Genomic DNA, 23,749 nt, shown 5'->3' on the forward strand with positions numbered 1-23,749 from the left:
AAATACTTGTGGATATTTAGCTTCCACGATCATGCTAGAAGCCTTGCAAACAAGTGCATTATCTGTAATGATTTGCATAGAAGAATCAACACCTACATCTTCAATAACTTTGATAAACAACTCACCCATATATTGTGCATCCTTGTATTGTACAAGTTCATCCACTGATTTCTAGAAAACTGGACCATTCAAGGAAGACACCATGAAGTGGATGAGTGGGTGTCTTGTTGGATCTGTCCATCCATCAAAAACAATGCTAACCTCAGATGTTGGCCATGCTAATTTAATAGGCTTGAGCATTTTTTCCACCTCTTTCTTTTCCTTCGTCAACAATGTGGTTTTAAGCTTTTCTGACCCGGGAGGCACATACCCTGATGGAGCCCCTTGAGTTAGAGCTCAGCACATCTCAATAAATAAAGGTGAGAGTGCAACATTAAAGGATATGGAGTTCTGATAGGAAAAAAAATGCAATGGGGAGATCAAGCTTTTACCGTTTCTCTTTCTAAAAAATCTTGTCCATTGGACCAAGCGCCATTGCTTTTCTTTTTGCTACTTGTCCCCCACCAGAACTCTCAAATGGAAATTTGTTGTTGCTTTTCCTCAAGAATGGAAGGGAGTCTTCCTTCTTGTTTGTTTCAGATGTTATAGCCACATTTGCCATACCAACATTGGCCTCTTTTTCCATTCCCTTCCTCTTAGTTAAAGACACCTGTGTACATGCTGCAATTCCACAACTTGGTAAAGCCAACAAATGAGCTTTCACGTTGAAATATGTGCTCATGAAATGGGTTTTGCAATAGTTTCATTTCCAAGCAACATTGCCTCCTCCCTTCATCTTGTTGCCTGGCCCTTGCTCTCTAGTGACATATTTCCACAAGGGACATTTGTTGTCTTGAGGTTGCTATCTTCCCTCAACATTTGAAGTTGTTGTTGCAGCCCCACTTGCAATAGAGGGAACACTTGCAAACCCTGATGAAATTGGAAGAAGAGGGGCATCTCCAATGGGGACATTCTTCCCCTTCCTTTGCCCCTTCCCCGCTGCCCTTGATTGAGCCATGAATGTTGTAAAAAAATAAAGAAAAAATGCACAAATTTGTAAAACAAATGCACATGCAAACTATTGTAATAAAAATGCAAAAAAATAGAGAGAAAATGCACTTACCTGTTGCTTGAATCGCCTCCAAAATGCTCCCACACCCTTTTCTCTTCGCTCTCACACACTCACAACAAACCCACAGCAAGAGAGAATGACTTTGGTGAAGTTAGAATGGGCCAAATCACCCTTTTATGGTCGCGCAAAGGTAAAAAACACGTGACACGTTTCCTAGAATCGGGACCCGATCGGGACATGACATGTCCCGATGGGACACGTTCCGGAGGACACGTGTCCCACTGAATCGTGTTTGATTCGTTCGATTTGGGACACATGAGGTCTGGACAACGAATCTGGTATCTTAGGTTCTCACCTAAGACCTTGTCAACAAATTCCACCCTAGATTTGTGGTTTAAACTGGAAGAAAAACTCTACCGAATAGGCATGTTTACAAATACGCATAATTTGGGGAGGTTAAAAAACTTCCTAGGATGAAATCCTTTGCCAAAATCAGAGGCTTACCTAGGTGTTGTTACATAATTAAATGGTCATACTAGCATCATTTACAATAGACATTGCATAAATTGGGTTTACAATGATAACTTTATGCTATCAAATGACTTTGATCTCTGAAAATTTTTCTCCATTTGTTTGTACACCGCTTTCTCGGACTGTTGACAAAATTGTGGATAACAGGAGAAACTCCAAAAAAAAACTCATTAGAAAAGGTCAAAAAGGAGAATGGCCAATGGTCGGGATTAGAAAACGAGGCTCCGATACCAAATGTGATAGCCAAACCTAGCTCACAAGTTAAATATCCAAAAGATTTGGAATATAAAAATATCCATAAAGACAATAAATATATAAATTGTATGTGTAAAAGTGATATGATAATATGATAGTACAATGGGGCCTCGTATATATACCTAGGCAGAGTGCCTTTTCATTAATAGTCATTGTCCTTTAAGACGTGTTGATTCATTATACTAATTATTATTTAATTATGATTATTATTTATATTATTTTATATATTTATATTCATAACACACTATATGAATAAACCCTTTTGAATAATAAAGTAGTCTATCTTATCTTTCATCTCTCATGTTTCTTGTCAAAATCCAACACCCTCACTGCATATAGCCCCTTCCCTATGAGTCATGACACTAAAATTTCAAAACCTAGCACCCTTGTACTGATCCTGCTCTTGCTCACACACCAGCACCCACACACCTTGGCTACATAGTTTCCTATTTAATTTCAGATTACGGGCAACTTAACACAGACTTATATAGAGGCTTCTGATGATAAATATCCATGTAAGTTCACAAAATGCTCCATGCAATTGATGGCACCACATTCCCCAGATTTTCATTTTGTTTCTAGGCATCCTTTTCAAGTCAAGTTACACCTTTATTTTGATCATAATAGATGTCTCAACCGCGAAAGGATTATATTCCTCAATAATTGTTTTGTAAAGATAATCCAGGCTGATCCATAATCCATAACTATTATAAAATACCAAAAACCGTTTTAAAACTTCTTAAAGATACTTACAAAGCTTATCATATGTATCATGGTCATCAACTCCAATCCGACATTTCACACTGACAGGAACATCAGAATTTGCAGAAATTGATGCCATTGCCTCTCCTACTAGCTGTCCTTTATACAAACAAATCATTAAAATGTCCAAGGTCATGTATGTCAATACATCAAATCAGAAATTTTGAAGATCTAGAAATACAAATATCAGAAAAATTATATTTTGGGTATTATCCAGCATCTTTAATCGACATGCCTTAGGGTTCAACATAAGTTGGGCGCCAAAGCATCCATGACCAGCTACTCTTTCACTGGGGCAACCACAACTGATATCCAGAAAAACAGAAATGAGCAAAATGCTTTAAATAACATTTTGGAACGTACTTCTGAAAAAAAAAATAAGGATATGCAAAACATACTTGAGATTGATTTCATCATAACCATAGGCATTTGCAAGTTCAGCCGCTTTTGCGAGGTTTGACAAGTTACTTCCACCAATTTGAAGAACTACAGGATGTTGCATTTCAGGGATTTCCAAAAATTTATCCTGATTAAAAAAAGCATACTAAAAATGAATAAAAGAAAAAACAAGAAATATAACATTAAAGAGAGAAACAATATGCAACCTTTCAAATAGTGTAAGAAAAGACACCAATATCAATTACTTTGTGCTCACAAAGACATGCACAAAGTTTCAATAAAATACACAGGATATTAGTCTTTTGGGGCAGTAGAATGTACTGAAGAATAAATGTCATAAAAAAGCAAAGATTCTTACAAACTTTGGGGGAATATGGAGAGGAAAAGATTTCCCTATGTTAGCCAACGATATTTTCGTTAATAGAGTTTATATATTATAATTGTCATATCATAATATAATATACTTAGCATAGTTCTTTTACGTTAGGAGTTAAATCAAGGAACTTAATTTGGAGGAATCAGGAGAAGAAAAGGCTTCCCTACGGTAACCCGGGATATTTCCATTGATAAAGTCTATGTATTATAAAGGTCATCTCATAATATAATATACTTTAGTGAGGAGACCAATAATTGTCCTTTTTCAATTAGACATTTTTGTCATTTACATCCTCATGTTTTAATCCTTCCATCACTATTATTAGCCTATTTCACCTCATTTCACTACTCTAATACACTACATTTTCATGGCTGGATTTTTATAGAAAGTGAATGAGTTTTATTAAGAAAGGAATGAGCTGACATGATGTGTGCGCTTGGAATGGCTAAATTGACGATTGCAGGATTCCAGGAAGTTATCTTGTCTGTATTGCTGACTAGTTGCTGCAGAATTCTTCATCAGCAACTATTGCTGCATAATTTCTCAACAACATCCAAATATGACGTCAAAATGCCAGTCGCTGTAAAGTTTCTCAGCAGTGTAATCGCCAGAGGAAGAGAGACTTAGACACTGCAGAATTCCTCAGCAGCAACAGTTTTGTTTAAATAAATGTAAATATTGTTTTTACTATTTTGCTAGAAAACTTACCAGATTGCCACAACAGCCATATAAAACTATCGACAATTACCAATGTTGTTAAAAGCGCGATCGGGATTTAATCGGCGCCGGGAAAAAAGCGGAAAAAATCGTTAAAATCGGGAAAAAATCGGAAAAATCGGGAAAAAATCGTTTGGCACAAAAATATTCATTTTTTTTCATTTTTTTTCAATTTTTTTAATATCTAAACCAGGGTTGCAGGAATCGCCCCCCCCCGCCGGATCCAAACCCAGAATCGCGGTTCGGAGCGAAGCGTCCCGGAATCCTTGCTGGAAGCGCGATTCTCATTTTTAGGTGGCGCGGATCCTGGCAAAAAAAACGATTCCGGGCGTAATTTCTGTTATTAGCCATTCATAAGTAGGGAGGGGCAATATACATTCGGATCCGTCCTTTAGTTGATGTTTAAAGTGTGCTTTCAATGGTGCTGCTTTTATTAATACGCAGTCGTGATATTCTCCGTGGGAATAGAACGGATTACAATTTCAAACAGATTATATTTCCTTTTTGCCCCCTGTAACTCGAAGGTGTAATTGTTGTTATGGTCTATCTTTGTGACAAGCGATATTCTGTTTCTGATGATGTACTAGATCAAGTATCAAGTGTTATCTGAAGGTTATGCTGTAGAGGTTCAGTTTGACGCGGCAAAACAATATTTCAATGGCGTCCAATGATATATTTGCCATTGAACATTCAATTTCTGAACGGTCTCAGAACCCGTTTCTCTGGTGCCTGAAAGCCCTTGGGGTATAATTCATATTTTCGTTTCGTTAATGGGACGTGGGAAAGAAATTACGCGTGGCCCAATTACGTAGAGCTTAGGGCCTTTTCATAAGACTGTAGAGCTTAGGGCCTTTTAATACGTGGAAAAACAATATATCACGATTATATTTATATTTTCATATAATCTTAATGCTTTTGAAAGTAATAAAATAAATAAATTTTTATAATATATCTATATATATAATAAATTTTTTATTTTATATATATATATATATATATATATATATATATATATATATATATATCGAGTACAAAAATAAATATATTTAACAATTATTTATTTATTATATTACATAAATAAATTATGAATATATTTAATAATTCTTTATTTATTATCTTGTCAAAACATAATCATTTTTAATATTTTAAATGGAGAAGAAGTGAGTAACATGTTGCAAAGTATATAATACCATTTAAATTTATGATCCAGATTCTAGAACAAAGTTTTTGGAATAATAGCGCCATATTAATAGAACAAAGTTTTGGAATCATGGATGCCATATCTATCTTGATTTATGCAAAAATATGCATGTTTTCATGTCTTCTACAATTAATTTGGTATTTGGGATGTTTGTTTTGAGTATAAATGCAAAAAAATATAAAAATATATATATATATAGCAGACGCTTCCGCGGACGCTTCGCTTCCTAGATTTTTGGAAAATGACGCTTCCGCGCTTCCGCTTCGCGCTTCCGCTTCGCTCCCGCTTCGTGCAACATTGATCTAAACCATCTACAACATAAAATAAATACATTGACACATAAATATGATAAAAAAACTAATATATAAGATGTTTAATATCATTTCTAGCGCTAAAATCACACATAACATTGAATCATGTCCTGAATAGTAAGTCCTGAGTCCCAACTCAGCCTCAAAATATCAACAAAAAATATGATAATGTATCTCATCATGTCATAATGTCATATACAATAAAATGAAAGTCTAAGACTCTAATCCTATTGATTTCCTCTGCCCCTCTTGCGAGAAAATGTCACTGCTTTCCCTTTCCCCCTAGATGAAGATGCTGGTGCCTGTGGTGGTGGAAATGGCAGTGGAGTCTGACGTGCTCTAGAAGCTGAAGAAGTAGCTGTAGAAGTAGCAGCTACTGTAGGTAGACAGAGACCACGTCCTCTAGTGGTAGCCCGGGTAGGCGGTGTCACCTCCTCCTCCTGCTCCTCCAACTCCTCCTCCTCCTGCTCCTGCTCCTGCTCCTGCTCCTCCTCCCCCTCCTCCTCCTCCCCCTCATCCTGCACTAACCAATCCTCAGTGGGATCCATGAGAGGCCTCTCGGTCTCAACCCTCCATTCAGCAGTGGTGTCAATCTCATCCAATGAGATGGCTTCCATATCAGGTGTCTTGTCTAGTTGCCTCACCCACAATCGAAGATTGTAGTAGACATAGACCATGTCATTAAGTCTACGGGACTCCAACCTGTACAAAGTTCATGAAATAATAATTAATAATTAATATTATAAAAAAAAATATTGTTTAATGAATTCAAAAATTTATTTGGAAATTTGCAATATTTTAAATGTTTAAGTGTTAAGTTGTTAACCTATTGCGCTTCTTGTTGTGTATTTTTTCAAATACACTCCAATTGCGCTCACATCCCGAGGAGCTGCATGTTTGGCTGAGGATGCGTATGGCAAGCTTTTGCAAAAGGGGTACTCTGCCACCATACATCTTCCACCATGCGGCTACAACAAAATTACAAATAAACATAAGAAAAAAATGGAATTTGAAGAGACAATGAAATTTGAAACAAAGTTACAAACTAAAAAATACCTGGCATTTTGGCCGTCCTATCAAAGATAGCCATATCAAAGCCAAATGTGCCACCTGACATCTTATACGTCTCAATTTGTTTAGAGATCTCCATACGTTGTTCTGGAGTTCTCACCATCTTCTGGACACAGGTTAATAATCCATCCATGATCTCAGCATCAAAATCAAACCCACATGCATAAGAAAATGCAGGGTTCAGGAAAAGCCCAGCAGCATGAATGGGACGATGGAGTGTGTTGTTCCATCGCTCATCAATGACGTTCCATAGAAGGAGTTGTCTCTGGAACCCATCATCTCCCTTGTCATCATAGTAGGACCGAATGGCTTCTTTGGCCCTGTCCATGGCTTCATACAAATAGCCCATTGCGGGCTTCTCACCATCTACCAACCGAAGAACCTTTACCAAAGGTTCAGTGACAGCGCACACCTCCTGCACTCCCGCCCAGAAGTCTTCTTGGTATGAAACAAGTCTGCAGACGGCCTCTCCTTCTGGTTTGCGGCTCATTGGCGAAGAACGCCACTCCTCTGAAACAAACATTCTCTTCAAATCCCACATAGATTTCAAGAGGGATTGAAGAGATATGAAACTCGTCGCAAACCGTGTAATGGCGGGGCGCACCAACTCTTTGTTGTTGGTGCATTTTCTCATCAAGCTAAGCACAGATGTGTGATTGTAAATAAATTTTGTGATGCTTTTTGATGAGTCAACAGTCTCTTTAACAAAGGGAATTTTCCCTATGTCCTCTAACATCAAATCAATACAATGGGCAGCACAAGGTGTCCAAAATAAAGTAGGATGCCTGTCCATAAGCATTCTACCAGCAGCAACATAATTTGCAGCGTTGTCCGTTATGACTTGGACAACATTTTCTGCACCCACCTCCAAAATAAACACATCCAACAAATCACATAAATTTTTTGCATCTTTGATTTGATGAGTTGCATCAATAGATTTGATAAACATAGTCCCCCTGGGACAACTAACCAAGAAGTTTATAAGGGTTCTCCCCTTTTGGTCAGTCCAACCATCTGACATAACAGTGCATCCTGTTTGTGCCCAGGATTCCCTAAAATCCTCCAATCTTTGGGTGCAGTCACGCTTTTCATCTTGAAGAAGCCGGCCTCTGAAATCATGAAGAGAAGGGATTTTGTACCCCGAGCCAACACTGGCAATAGCATCAACAGTAGGTTGGAAAAATGGATTATTCCTTACAATGCTGAAAGGAATATCACTCCAGAGGAGAAATTTTGTCATCAACTTGTCAGCTTGTTCTTTTTCAGTTCTTTTCATCATTGAACCGATCGATGGTTGTGCACCAGGTGTGGTTCGAGGAACAAAAAATGATGATGCAGCTACCGGATTGACTGACGCTGCAGTAGAACCAGTGCCACTTGGCCCACTTCCTTCAACTGACCTTTTTAGTTGCCTTTTGAGTTCTTCTTTGGCCTCTTTAGAGTGCTCTAATTCTCCCAATGCTCTCATGGCTTTTCGGATAATTTCAGCATTTGTATTAGGACAGGGCACCACATCACGTCCAGGGATTTTTGCAAGGTGGAACTTCAACCTGTACACCCCCCCGAATATCTCCTTTCCACACAACTTGCAATACAAGTTTTGTCTATCATTCGGAGTTTTAGGGTCACCATATTCCCAGAAAGGATCCAATTTCCTTGGCATGTTTGTTTTTGAATTTTGAATTTGCAAACCTATGGAAAAATAAGGATTAGGAAATAAGAATTTAGGATTACATAATACAAATTACAATTTAGCATTTACAAAATTACAAGTTAATTATTTCCAAAATCCCAATTTCCAAACCCAAGTTACCCAACCAAATGCCAATGGCAAATGCCAAAAAACAATGAAAATTCAAAAAAAATAAACAATGTTTAAAAAAAATGAGAAAATAAAAATAAAAAATTGGTTCTCATAGTCATAACAAATAACCCATCCCAAATCAATGAAAAATTTCCAAAAATTCTTTAAAAACAATGAAAAACAAAGTTTTTATAGAAGCAAAACAAAAAAAAATTAATCTACATACCTGGTTTATGGACAAATTGGTGATCTTGGCTTGGATTCCTCCTAAAAACGCTTGGATTCGCTCCCAAATCCGACGGCAACCCTTCAGCTCCTCTCCCTCACTTCTTCTCCTCCTCCTCCGCGCGGACTGCTCAATGAAATAAAATAAAAAACGAATTTCCATATAAAACGCCCGCTGCCCCCGTGCCCTGCGATTTTTTCGCTAAAAATCGCGATTTTTTGAGAAACTCGTGATTTTTTCGAAAAAATCGCGTATAAAAAAAATGGCCGATTTTTATGGATAAAAATCGCGATAAAATCGGTTTTGCGAAAAAATCGCGATTTTATCGCGATTTTAACAACACTGACAATTACATTTGTCTCACATGTAACTTGTAGATTAAATGAAGTGATTAAAGCGGTTAGTTGTTAGCACCATGACTTGTCTTTTTGCAAGTGGTTATCTTGTATTTCTCCTCCATTTGAGAAAAAACAAGTTCAGTTTTCTGCTAAGTTAGTTTCCTAAATTTGACCAAACTGTTTGATCAAGGTTGCTTTTGTATAAAGGATGAAAATAACTCAGGGGGTTTGCTGTAATTTAAATATTTTGGAATATAGAACTCTTACTAAATTTTGGTGTCGATTATTCATGATTGATTGAACATACTTCAGCAGATCATACAATAAAGTTATAAACTGTAGAGAAAGGGCCACTCTATAGTCGTGGTGATCACATCTTTTCCTTTAATTTTCAATTCCATATTGTCTTCCTGTTAAGTAAGTGTGTTAGTTTAATTATGTTTTCTCCATCAATTGCAAATAGACACAGTCTTCATTTCATGGGGTGAATTACCTTCTTACAAAGAACAATTTAGGGCATATTTCATCATCTAACTAATTAGAACTGGCTGAACTCACTTGTAATCAATGTTACCAAACTCGGAATTGGCAATAAATTGGTGAGGCAAAAGAGCGAAGAGTTTTAATCAGATCGGGAAAAAATCAGTGATTTCAATAAATAAAGATATACACATATATTGAATTAAAAAAAAAAAAAAAAAAAAAAAAAAAAAAAAAAAAAAAATCATTGATATTCAATAAAGTCATGTCCAAACAATGCATAATATCAATAGACGTCCAAAATATCATGAATGAATAAGTATTTCATATATATAATGAGTCCAAACATAATCCAAAGTACTGAGTCCTAACTCCTAACTAGTGACTACATAGAACCAAAAGCATCTGCTTCTAAAAGTTTACAAAATACTGCATACTAATCAGTAAAAAATCAGTAACTAAGAGTCTAAGACTCTAAGAGTGAGAACTAGAAGTGATTCCTCCCACTCCTTCGCTTGCTTGACTCTCAAAGTTCTCCAAGCCATGTAGGCTTAAAAGAGGAGCCTCCTCTAATTGGACACAATTTGATGCATTTGTAGTTTGCAGATCTATCTCTTCAAGGTCGATTGGTGAATGATCAAAACCTGTCATTATCATGAGACATTGAAATGTGAATTAAAGTTTGAACTTTAACGTTTAAACATTATGAAACCTTCAAATTCAGGTTCTCACCTAGTATTTGCTTGTTGTGAAGTCGTAGATTGTAATGGACAAATACAAGGTCATTTAAGCGCTTTTGTGTCAATCAATTGCGCTTCTTAGAATGTATTTTCTCAAACATGCTCCAGTTGCACTCACAACCTGAAGCACTGCATGATTGGTTTAAGATTCGAATGGCGAATCTCTTCAAATCTAGTGTATCACTACCAAAGTTTTGCCACCAAAGACCTAGCAGGTGGGAAGTGTTCGTGAATAGTAAGTACTAAATACTAAATAGTAAAGACTTAAAAAGACAACAAAATTTAATAGAACATTTAACATACAAAAAAGTTTAAACAAATTTAATGAATTGATGAAACCTTCAAGCCTCAAAGGGTACCTGGCAACATCTTAGTCCTTTCTCGTATAGCACTGGTATAGGCAAATAATTTAGCTGGCGCCCTATAATCCTGTAGTTGGGCAAAGACACGGCTTTGAAATTCTGGATTAGGGAAGCACCTTTCAATGCATGTCATAAGTCCTCTGCCAACCTCCCCATCCTCATTAAATTTGCTCTTATCATAAAAATATTGTGGGTTTAAGAAGTATCCAACAACATGTAAGGGGGAATGCAATTGCCTAACCCAACTTAAGTCACCGTGTTCGTATTCGTGTTCGAGTTCGGCAACCATGAAATTCGAATAAAGTTCGGCACCTAAAATTTTGCTGATAAAATTCCGCATAAAAGTCGACGTATAAAATTTTAAATATTATATAGGATTTAAGTTTAAGCAGGCTGAAAAACACATTTAGCCACAGTTCTTCACAAATAAATCGTGTAGATTACCCTATAAAAAGCAAAAAATCACCATTAACTTCCACTAGATCCATACAAACAATTACAAATTATTCCGTCGGTGATACATCACAATGGAATTATATGTTGCTTAACAGAACTATGAATTGACAAAAAATAATTGTTCTTTTAGTTAGTGAATTCTATTAACTGAACTGGACAAAAATTCATTATTCATCCCAATGATTCAACCCTCTCGATGGGTTGGTTGACAAAAACATTACTTGAAGAAGATTGATTATTGTTCCCATTAGAAAAGTCTGTCAATCGGATCAAAAACCTTTCTCGCTTTTTCAATGATTCCAAATGCCCCAGTGGCCTAGTTATGCAACTTCCTAGTGGCTCGTTATCCAACTCCCAAAGCCCCAATTATCTCACCGATTGGTGGTGGAGTGAGCAAGTGTGACTGTGACTAAGGTAGATTTTCACGCAGCGCCAAGTTTTAGCATCAAATTCATTAGGGTTACCAAACTTAGATTTTCAATTTTTTTTTAAATTATAAACGATGGAAAAATGTCGAACCACAAAACCCTGAAATCAACTTCAACGATTTTTTGGTGAATTTCATCAAATTTGTTCGTGTTCATGTTTGGCATAAAGTTCGTGTTCATGTTCGGCATAAAGTTCGGCGAACAAAATTGAATTTGTTCAAATTGTTTTGAGGTTCGGCAAATTTCGAATTCGAAGGATTAAATTCGTCAAACCTGGTGACTTAGATCCAATGTGCATAAATAATGTCCCAAAGAGGCAGATACTTTGCCTCCTCATCCCCATATCTTCTTTTGATGGCTTCCTTTGTGAGATCCATTGCCTCATAAATGTAACCCATAGTGGGTTTGTCACCATGAACCATCCTGAAAGTTCAAGCTTTCAAATTTAATGAAATGTGAAACTTTGAAAATAAAAAGAAGCTTGAAATGAAATTTTAAAAATGAAAGAGTTAAGACTTGAAGTACCTGAGAACTCTGACAATGGACTCCGTCACTGCAATAATCTCTTCGACATCTTTCCAGAAACCGTCATTAAACACAAGTGCAACAATTTCAATGCCTTCAAGGGCCTTGGAATATTTAGATGCCATCCACTCAGGTCCCAAGAACATCCTCTTCAGATTTATCTTTTGCTCAACCACAAATTGCAAAGATATGAAATTTGTTGCAAATGTAGTCACTGCAAGTAGAACAATTTCTTTACCTTTAGTGTATTTTCTAATGGTATTTAGGACAATAGTGTGGTTGTACAGGTAGTTGGTTATGGATTTTACCTTCTCCACAACCTCATGTTACATGTATCCAATGAAGCTTACCGATGTCCTCAAGCATTGAATCTATGCAATGGGCAACACAAGAGGTCCAAAAAATAGTGGGGTGCCTAATCTCAAAAAGTCTACCAACAACCATATAATTAGTTGCATTGCCGGTGACAATTTTTACAATGTGTTCTTCTACCACTTCTTGAACGACTTCCTCCATTATTTCACAAATAAGTTGGGCAGTCTTAACCTTGTCTGAGGCATCCACTGATTTGAGAAACATTGTGCCTGCTGGACAAGATACAAGGAAATTTATTTAGGTTCTATTTCTCTGATCTGTCCATCCATCACGCATGATGGTGCACCCCGTTTCTACCAATGATGAATGAAACTCATATAGAACAAGCATGACATCTTCAACACTCTAACAAAAAATTTGTCCTTAAGGCTCTCTAATGAAGGGGCTTTGAACCCTAGACCTACAACAAAAACTGCATCAATCATAGCTTGTCAATAAGGGCTTCTAGCACAGTGGAAAGGTATGTTAGAATAGCACCAAATGTTATCAATGACCTTCCTTGCCTAACTATGGATATTTTTTTTCCAACCAGTGCCATCCAAAGTAGGTTGGGAACCAATTTTTGTGTTGTGAACAAAAAAATTGTTTATGTTTCCACCTACAGTGTTGAATGCAAGAGGATTCATTTGGCCTTGAGTTTGACTTGGACTTGGAGGCATGTGTGGGAAACTTGGGAACAACATTGAGGATTCAACATAAGTAGATGACAAGGGGGTATTGGAAGAAGAATGGTCAGCACCAAGAGTTCCTATTTCTTTATTTTGTTTTGCTTTCTTGACATTATGCTAACTCAACATATCAAGGGCCAAGATTGCTTGGTGTTTGAAATTTTCGTCAACATTGTCGCAGAGACTTATATCATGGTCGGGTATTTGTGCAAGGTGGTACTTGAATCTATAAATGCCTCCAGTACATTTTGCTTCACAAAATTTACAAAAGAGTCTAGGGTCTCCAGGAATCTTGTCACAATAAGCCCAAGCAAAGTCCTTCTCCCTCAACATTATTGTTGTTTGGACTTGTGTTTAATTTGTGGCTCCTATACACCTGTAATTAAAAATATATATATATATATAAATTAAAAATGATACAAAAATTGAAAAATTAAATGAAACCAATGCACATTGCAAACCTGCAAACTTACTTAATCATAATGAAGAAGTTAATGTGAAAATTCCAAAAAACGGGATCCTATTACAGCAACTGGAATTATTCTCCTAATTGTTAATTAAATTTAACAATTTATTTATTGTTTCCTACAACAAATACTGAATAATTCACACTGCAATCTACACAAATAAAACTGCGTAAGAATAAATGCTGGAAGAAATGCTAGCACACACATAAATTTACACAGTTATTTTTTGACCAATGTCCCTGGAAAAACCCAACTTGGGAAAATCGGTGCAACAGTGAGGGTTTATTTTATTACGCAGCAATGAAATCTGAGTACATCTATGGATGCCCAACTAGAAATTCAAATAGCAAGAAAATTTGAGTAAAATACTAAAGGGAATTACCCTTCTCCCACAGGCAATCTCTGGTTGGACTTTCCCTATCAAAAACTCAGCCTCCTAGAGCACTGCGTCAGCCTCTGCGTAGTTGACTGGACGACTTAGTTTGGACTGGGCTCAAATGAAGTCACGCTACCTCTGGAAGCTGAGAAAATTGTCTCTCTGACCCTTTGGGACTCCTTTCCAGCCTCTGGAAGCTGAGAAAATCGTCTCTCTGGCCCTCGAGGACTCCTTCCCAACCTTTGGAACTGAGAACGAATTTTTCTCCTCACCAAATCGATTTGCCTGACTGAAGCACTGCGTAGTCCCTCAACGTTGCCTCTTTGGGATAATTCGACTCACTTGCTTCTGCCTCCCCAAATCTGGAAAATCTTTCCTCCGGCTCACTGTCCCTACCCCTCAATCACTGCTTCGATCTCACTGGCTCTCTCTCTGGCAATTAATTGTTGCTACTCTGGAAATCGATTTTCTCATGAAATCGAACTGTTGAAGTGATTTCTCCAAGCCCCATTGACTTCTTCTTATAATGCTCTGTTGAGACTTCAACGACCAAGATTAGATTTTAATCGATGGCTAGGATTAACTTGAAGCCGATCCTTGTGAGCTTTTAAAACATTCACACCTTCAATTAATTAATTCTGATTAATTAGTCATATTCCCTAAGTTTAGACTTAGGAAATATTTAAAAACTGACTAATAATCTAATTAAGTCATTTCTACGAGGAATTTCTAGAAACGATTTATGGGTTTTGGTGATCTCATGTATTCTAGCCTCTCTACAAAATTTCAAGGCTAGAACACATCCGATGCTACAAAGAATAACAGTTAAAATTTAAAAGATGCATATATATTTTATTTTTATTCAAGGTTCATGGCGAGACGATCTCATGCATGGAAAGGTATTTTTCAATTTTTGTCTCACATCCTCGCTTCAGTAACTTATACTATTTATTTTTTATTTCATTCTTAGAAAGGTTGGCACTTTTAGAAAGGAAAACCAAAAGGCATAATTCAAAATATTGATTAGCCTCCAGAAATAAGATATGATACTATATTTTAACGCTAAGGCTGAACTAAAAAATTGAAAAAATAATATCTACGATGGTTTTTTATTTTTAGATGGAAATAGGGTGCAATGTAAAGGAAGTTACTTCATTCAGAGAGTTTTTTTAATTTTTATTTAAAATTCAGTTTGCATGAGTCTAAAAGTCAATTTACAAGTTGCACATTGGCTCTTCAAATCATAATATATGCTATGGAGCAACTTGAGAGTCAAGACAGTCACACAAGTGACAATGTCTTATTATTATTATTATTATTTAATATCTTTGGCTTCTATGTTTCAATATCTATATTTCAACAGTGTTTTAAAGACCATAATTGGACTTGGAACCAGTTTGAGGCTCTGATGTGACCAGAACTAGAAGTTGGGCCAAACCGGTGGGTGCACTAGTTTTTGAACTAGTTAACTAAAACATGGATAAAATATGGAAAGTTTAATGGAAAAACACATATTATGTATGTTAATGCGAATTCAAAGTTGGAACCTTTATAGAACTTCAAGCTTCTTTTTATTTCGATTGTTCACAAGTTCACTGTACCGCAAAGTTGAGTTGACAATTCGACAAGTTTAGTTGACATTTCGACTTACTTTAGGATAGGCAGGCTGCGGCACTACAGTGTGACCAGAATCCGGATAGGTGGGCGGCCACAAGACTTCTATGACGGTGACATGAAACTTGAAATCCGAACAGTGAACTCCAATCTTGACTACTGTGACTGTGACATGCAATACTGCGGTGTGGCTATGATGTGCGAGCAGCAACAAAACGAAAGTCGAGCTCCAGTCCTAATCATACATCTTAGTCGAGGAGTATTAATCAACTTTAGTCAATGTTTATGCAAAGTGGGAGTGGAAGGAAGTGGAATCGCATCTCATCACTCATCATTTCTATATGCTTCGCACTCAATCATTTATGTATGCTTTGCAATCGAACCCTATATGTTATTATTAGGCAACCTATTTGTTGTCCAGAATTGGTGACTGCATGCGTCGAACGGCAGAGACAAAGTGGCCAGTCGGTAGAGCAATGCTTGCAATGTTAGTCTCCAAGCGCAACTGCAATAGAAAACGAACAATGAACTCCACGGGCGCAGCAGCAAGAAGAAAAATAAAAATGAAAACCCAAAGAAAAAGCCTGCTAACTTTACCCTATTTTTTCCGAGTGGATTGCTCGACCCGTCTACAAATTGGTTAAATCCCTGACTCGCGAGTCAAACTCGTGTTGACTCGAAACAGCTCATTTGGCAGCCGATCTGATTGGGAATCACGATTAATTGTGAGTGCTAGCCGATTCCTGTTTCACTAGTAATACTAAATATTGTAGCAATGCAGTAGGTTGAATAATTCAGCCTAGTGTTGAAATTATTTCCTGTAGCTGAATTTAGTGTTAGTTGCTAAAAAATCCTTGTTGTAATTATTCTTGTAGCAAATGTTAGTTAACATTTGGAAACAAGTTATTGTACAAATTTATTTATAGTTGAATAAAGTTGTTAATACATCAGTAATTCAGGAAAAAAAGACCTGTAATTTTTCCCCAAGAAAGAAACACGAAGTTAGAATAAAATAGTCAAGAAAGTTAAGATTCTAAAAATACAAATATGGTGCTAGCATTTTTGAAAGATTTACACTCTCAGACTAATAACAAAGTTGATTCTTTTGATAAATGGAGAGATTAATTCCACAAATTGTCCAAGCATATCACTTAGCATAGTACTTTAAGTTAGGAGTTTAATCAATTGCCTTAACTCTAAAATTAGCAATTAAGTCACATGTCCTTTTAAGTTATTGGATATTTAATGGTGGTGTTGAGCTCGAACTTCTTATGAGAAAAACATTTATTTCTTATGCATAAGCAGCGCAATTTTGATCCTAGGATGTAATACCCCAATCGAAATTTACAATGAATAACAGAGACATGGAAAATGAAGCAGCAACAATAAACAAATTCCAAGCATGCACATCAAAATACGCAAGAAATTGAGCCATTTTATTAATATATAAATTTGAATAGATAAATGGCAAGGAATGATAGAACCTGGGCCTGCTATGCAAGCTAAGCAAACCCCGGTGAAATCTCGCTGATCCAACTGTTGAATTAGCTCCAAACTGATAATGCGCTCTACCCAGAAAATCTGCTACACGCTGCCAAGTGAAAATGGACTTCTACTCAGAATAATGCCCAGAATGCTATGAAATTGCAGCGACGCACTCCACTCCTCAAACGCAAGAATACCCAGAAAGAATTTGGCCCAATTCCAAACCAAAACTGAAGCCACAAAGTGACGCGAACTTCTCAGTTAACCAGTGATATGCCCTGCTATAAGAATGTAGGTTTCTAGCCCAAATATTACCTAGAAAATTCTGTAAAATTAGTTGCGACCTCTCAATAAACCCACAAAAACCCAGAAAGGGTTTGGGTTGAATCCACGGACCCCTGATGACATCCAACAAGTGTGAATTGCCCAATTTGGCCAGAAAATTCCCCACTGAACCGATACTGCTAATTAAGCCCAAACACACCATTGGAAATCTCTCCCAACTCTAGCTAAATTCTCCATTGAGAAATAGCTCCTATCTCCATCCCTTATCTCTCCCGGCTCCACTTCTCTAAACCCCTACCACCCTAGGGGAGCCTTTGTTGCATCCTTGGAGCTATTCCGGAGGGATTTCACAAGAGATTCGAGTTGTTGAGGAGAAGGTTGGGCGCAGTAAAGGACCACACACAACTCAGGGGAGTGAGCTTCATGACAACGTTGGTTCCGGGAATTTAGAGGCACATTCTCTTGGCACCTAGCAACCTTTTTGCAATGGCTTGAGGGGCAAGCTAAGTGGACTACATACAAGTCGAATTTCTTCTTCATAGGCCAACGCAGAAGAGGTATTGATTGGGCCTGTGTAGTCATTGAAGGAGCACCTTGGTTGTGGTTGCTTGAACCAGATTTGGGGCTGAGGAATTACAAGGAGACACAAGGAGAATTCTTGGAGGAGTTCTCGGCTAACTTTGGAGGGCTTCGGAAGTTGTTTCTCAGGCAATATGAATTACCTAGCTGAAGAGGGAGCTCACACAATTTGGGGGTAATTTCGAAAGGTTTGAACGAGGCCCAACCCTTTCTGGGTTTTTCTGGGTTTGTTGAGGAGAGGCCAAGATTAATTTAGGAGAAATTTTTGAGCACTCTAGAGGGCTCAAACGGGGAACTCTTCCCAGTCAGCAATGCAAATTTCCAAGGGCAGCGCAGAACATTGAGGAGGAGGCACTTTCCCACATCTGGGCAACGTATTTTCTCACCTGAAATTTGTCTATATTTCTCTAGCAAGCCTAGGAGCCTCTGTTCTGTTCATTTTGTACTCCATTTTACTCAGATTAATAAAATGACCCATTTTCCAACTTATTTTTCTTGTGCAAATGGATAAATTGTGGGTGTGTGCAAATTTTTAATGTTGTTCATATTGCATGCTTTTGTTTACACTTAATATTTCCATTTAGGAATATTAAAAGGAGGAAGCACGTCTACCTCCCCTGTGAATCATTGAGAAATTGATTCATTGATGACATTATACGTATTCCTCTGGCGACTCCACAATACCATCATTGAAATTGAGAACCCTGCAATTGTAATTTGTAACTTATCAACGAAGAGGTGATGAACCTCCTCATGCTCCTTTCTTTAATAGGGTTGTTAATAAAAGAAAACGCAAGTAAGAATTTTTCCACCCTCTAAACTTTGATAATATTCTTGGGGCATTTCACCATCCTCTCCCTTATCATCCGGAGTTACAAACATTTTGTGGGAAGGAAAATTTGCAAGAGCATTTCACTCAATTCGAGTTCCTTGTGTGTAATCTGAAATACAGTGAAGATGAACATATGATTATACTTGCCCTAACATTCCAAGGTGATGCTTGAGTATGGTATAGATCCTTAAGCCTATCATGTATCTTGTCTTGGGATGACTTTGTCAATACATTTAAAAGGAGATGGTTTCATGAAAAGGATGTGGTAGAATTATACAAAAGTTTCCTTTCCGGCAAAAGGGAAGAAGAAGAACCCATTAAAGAGTTCAACCAAAGATTCAACACCCTAGTGCATTTGATTCCCAAATAACTAAGACACCCAAAAGAGGTAATCCTCACTGCTTATTTCAATACCTTTTCTGGAAGGTTGTCCTTTGATATCAGGAACAAGAAACCTATTGATCTCTTCCAAGCCCAAAACATCACCTTTGATCTTGATCAAGCAATGAAGGAAACATATGTTAATATTGTGCAAATAGACAATCAAGATGTCCATATGGAAGGAAATGAGGCATCCCTTAGTGAAGAGATAATGTTGCCAAAAACCAAGAAGATAAAAAGGAAAAGATACAAGAAGGGACCTCCCAAAGATATAGACCTAAGTGTTCCCACTAAAATAAATTTAGATATGAGTGACCCTTTCTATGTCTCCTTGAACATTGACAGCCATATCTTGCAAAATTGTATCTTAAATTTTGGAAGCCCAATCCACATCATGCCCTTAAGAGTAATGCAAGACCTAGGACTTAAGGTTTCCAAGGAATGTCCTGATAAATTAATCATGAATTCCAAAGAAGTTGAGATTCACGGGTAATGGAAAGAAAGAAGGTGTGTTTCCAAGGTCATCCAGAGTAGGAGATCACCATCGACATACTCATTGTACAAACTCTTCCCTCATGGGGAATGATTCTATCTAAGGAACTAGTGCAGGATCTAAAAATCATCGCTGATGAAAACATGTCTAGTATATATGTCCCTATGGGTGAAAATTCTTATGCAATCATATATAGGCATGTCATCATTGTCCCTATGATCGCTTTCTCACGAGATTTTGATAAGGATTTGAATAAGGAGAATTTTGAGTTTGGTGAATGGAGAATATTCATTGTTCAAACACGAGCCCATCAAAGCCCCTGTAACCCCTGCAATTTGGATAATGTATTTAAATGGAGCTAAATCACAAGCTGGTTCTAGGGTCGGTATAGTTCTCATTGTTGGAAAATCAAAGTAATTATATTCGGGTCTGATTCTCCTTTCTTGATAATTACTTGTGAATGTGTTGGCTTCTTTTACTTCTTTATTGTCTTATCTTTCATCAAGCAACTACCATATTATGTGTGTATGAAGATCACAAAACAAGAGACACAAGATATAGGCACATGCTAGGGCAAAACCTCCCTCAAGGGGAAACCCAGTCAAGATAATTCTTCCTTTTAATAGTATTCTTTGAGACTCTTCACCCTAGACCAAGACCAGACCTTCCCTCCACACCAAGTCAGCCTTCCAGATCTTTGACCCCTTCTAGCAACTTCGACTAGGCAGCAACTTTTGGCAACAGCGAAACTTGGGAGACTTCGATCTCCCAATCCAAACCACGAAATAGAGAGAGAGAGGCACCAAAATTTCGATTTTCCCTTTCTCCTTAGACTACCCCAGGGCCCAAACTCGCATTCACTTCGACTTCCTGGCAATAGACTTCGCACTTCTTTCCAGCTACAAGAGAGATCGAACTTATGTGTGAGAATGATGCTTCAAATGAATATGATGAGCTTCCGTTTATAGGCTTCTTATGGGGTCAAATAGGGTCCTTAGGCTGACATGGTGTGGAGGTTACATAATTCATATTTGACTCAATAGTTAACCTTTTTACATGATTCAAAAGTCCAAGAAGGATCTCTTTAAATGTACAATGACTTTATAGACTCAGAATAAGTCCTAGAAGTCCTCAATGGGGACTTTGACCTAAAACATGGTGACCCAAGCATGAAACCCATGCTTTAATAAGTCACAATAATAATAATAATTATTATTTTCTTTAATATTTTGACAAGTACATTACATAATGACTCAAGTACATTAATGAAGATCGAACATAGTTACATTTTCCAACACTCCTTCTTAACTAGGGAGGTATTCATAATGTACAAATACAATGGAAGATCTCAAACTATATGAACCATAAAGAACTTTGGGCACCACAATGCCATGGACTAGATTCGTGACCAGGGAAATCTATCCAAGTGGTCTCTCAGCATTTAGGAATCGCAATGCCATGGACTAGATTCCTGACGAGGGAAATTTATTCAAGTGGGAATAAGATGGACTCAAGCTTTCGTCCCCTCTAGGTACCATTAGGCTTACTTGCTAACCACCAACCCAAAAATCCAAGTGTGTTTCCAAAACAGAACTCAATAACCAACACCACCTTTCCAACTTTGGCACCTAGACATCAACACAAAGTGTCGGCCATATATCTTCCCAAGCAATGCTTCACTCATAAAGCCTCAACACCCCTTGATCCAGCAGATCAAGGACCACAAATCTCTCCTGATCAAATTGATCGACAACCAGCATGCTATCCAGACCTTCGAGAGATTCACCTGTTCAAACACAACCCCAATCAATAATATACTTTCATATGTACAAAATCAAATACAAAACTTCGGGGTCTTTCAAACAACTTGATGTTGCTTCTCAACTTTCCATAGTAGGACTATCAACTGAATCTTTGACAAAAGATTCCTCAACCATATGTTTTCCTTCCTACTTCCCATGCAGCAACATATCTTTCAATCGCATCCTACTTTCCTTCTTTCAACAGCACCCCAAAATGCATTCTCCAATTTCATTCTCCTACTCATGGCCTTCACTAAAACTTACGGTTGTTAGTCCTGGTCTAGTGCATGACACATGAAGCGCAGAATTATATTTGTCACTCCCTCTTAAACAGAGAGGATCTAATCATTCCTATACAAGGAATATTCTCAAGCATCCTCTTATCGTAGGGAGATTCCTTCCATTCAATCTCCCTCTTAACCTAGGAAGTTTTGCTTCTTCTTTTCGTCATTGTAGAAACTTTCATGGCTTCCAACCATTTCAGCAGAGTTACTATCATCCTCATCATTCTTATCAACGAGAATCTTCACCAAATTGAAGATTGTGTACCTGTACAACTTAGACAGAAAGTACAACCAAATCTATAGAAGCATGATGTTAGCTATATTAAAATCACAGAAGCACTTCAACTTTATACATATCAAATACCCAAACTTAATTTATAAATGAGAGACATATACTCTTCATCATCTTCTTCATAACAAATTTCATTCCATCTGAATTTGAGATGCAGGACCGAGGACTGATGCACTATTTCCTAGGACTAGAAGTCTGGCAGAAGCCAGGGGAGATTTTCCTATCTCAAAGAAAATATGTAGTGAAGATATTGGAGAGATTCGGTATGGTGGATTGCAAGCCCGTGACTACCCCGATGGAGTTTGACTTCAAGAAGTAAAGCGGTAGTGCTGCTAGACCCGTTTTATGAAATGCTACCGAGTATCGTCAACTCATCGGAGCATTGATGTTCTTGGTGAACTCTCGTCCGGATATATGTGTTGCAATCAATACATTGAGTCAACATATGGTTGAGCCTCACCACTCACATTGGATTGGTGCCAAGAATCTGTTGAGATATCTTCGTGGCAAAATCACTCATGGGTTGAGATACACTGCTGGAGATGTGAGACTACATGGACATACCAATGTCGATTGGGCAGGCAGTGTGGTGGACCGAAAGAGAACTTCCGGGTGTTGTTTCTCTTTGGGATCTGCCTCGATATCCTGGATGAGCAGGAAGCAGAAGTCGATGGCTTTGAGCACCGTCGAGGCAAAGTATATTGCTGCTAGTATGCCCTCTTGTGAGGCGGTCTGGTTGCGAAAGCTCTCCAGTGAACTGTTTAGATTTACATTGGATACCACCATGATCCTATGTGACAACCAGAGCGAGATTCGTTTATCGGAGAATCCCGTAGTTCATGATCGCTCTAAGCATATCGATATCAGGTACCACTATATTCAAGATATGGTGCAGCAGGGAGCAATAAGGCTCCAACTTATCAGTACAGATGAACAGGTTGCCGACATTTTTACAAAGCCCCTGGGAAAGGTCAAATTCTTGACATTCCGAGAACAACCTGGTGTCATTCAGAGAGCCTCTTATGAGGTTCGAGTATGATGTATTGAGCTCTAGGAGCTCCAGGAGGGGCGCGGGGTACTTCTTGGAGCGACATGCGACCACAAGGCAACTCACCATCCCCTAGTGGTGCACTATGTATAGGGTGAAAGGTTCAACCTTCCCCTGTGACACCCTCGTAGCAACTGTAGGACGAGATGATTAGTTCTCCTGTGGGCCAAGATGATTAGTTCTCCATGGCGACTGTGGAACAGGATGATTAGTTCTCCTGTGGGCCAGGATGATTAGTTCTCCTGTGGCGACTGTTGGACAGGATGATTCGTTCTCCTGTGGACAAGATGATTAGTTCTCCTATCGAGGCATCCTACCCATGCAGTCTGGGACTCATGGGAAGTACCTCTCATCTGATCAATGAATAGGGAAATGGGGTTAGGGACCATTCGTAGTACCATCGATGGACGCATCGTTGTATCTACCGTAGTCCCTATGCTAGGATGACCTCCATTGATATGGGATCAATGATACTGATCTGGGATTAGTGAGAGTGGTATGACACACTCTAAGACCGACTTCGGATCAATGGAGGATGGTATGATACATCCTCGATCATTTCTTCTTCTTCATAGTTCGAGGAGAGCAAAGCAGGGCCAAGCCGTGTAGGGCAGAGCATTTGATGGCTGGGATAGTAGCGATTGTCAGACGGATTGCAGATGGAGTGCTCCCTAG

General features: G+C 38.0%; 2 protein-coding genes across 4 annotated transcripts in view; both read right to left on the minus strand.

The window, feature by feature from the left end:
- LOC149153873 (uncharacterized) overlaps positions 1–23,749 on the minus strand; it is a 428,780-nt gene that overhangs the window by 251,210 nt on the left and 153,821 nt on the right. For both annotated transcript variants that reach the window (XM_089440030.1, XM_089440031.1), the window contains 3 exons: positions 3,058–3,185; positions 2,895–2,964; positions 2,651–2,753 (listed from right to left, as the gene is read on the minus strand). In XM_089440030.1, coding sequence (XP_089296156.1) covers positions 2,651–2,753; positions 2,895–2,964; positions 3,058–3,185 — 301 coding nt within the window. The remainder of the gene's footprint in view (positions 1–2,650; positions 2,754–2,894; positions 2,965–3,057; positions 3,186–23,749) is intronic.
- Positions 5,709–7,423, minus strand: LOC149153874 (uncharacterized). 2 transcript variants are annotated; one of them, XM_089441000.1, is made up of 2 exons: positions 6,490–7,423; positions 5,709–6,365 (listed from the first exon to the last, which is right to left on the minus strand). In XM_089441000.1, exons 1-2 carry the CDS (start codon positions 6,654–6,656, stop codon positions 5,891–5,893), a joined length of 642 nt encoding a protein of 213 aa, XP_089297126.1. In that variant the 5' UTR covers positions 6,657–7,423; the 3' UTR covers positions 5,709–5,890. Both variants share the same exon structure in this region; 1 of them encodes a protein (XP_089297126.1).

This window comes from Pinus tabuliformis, chromosome 9 (genome assembly GCF_031772625.1).
Source record: "Pinus tabuliformis cultivar Carrire ecotype Pingquan chromosome 9, CPIR1, whole genome shotgun sequence".
NCBI classification, from domain to species: domain Eukaryota; kingdom Viridiplantae; phylum Streptophyta; class Pinopsida; order Pinales; family Pinaceae; genus Pinus; species Pinus tabuliformis.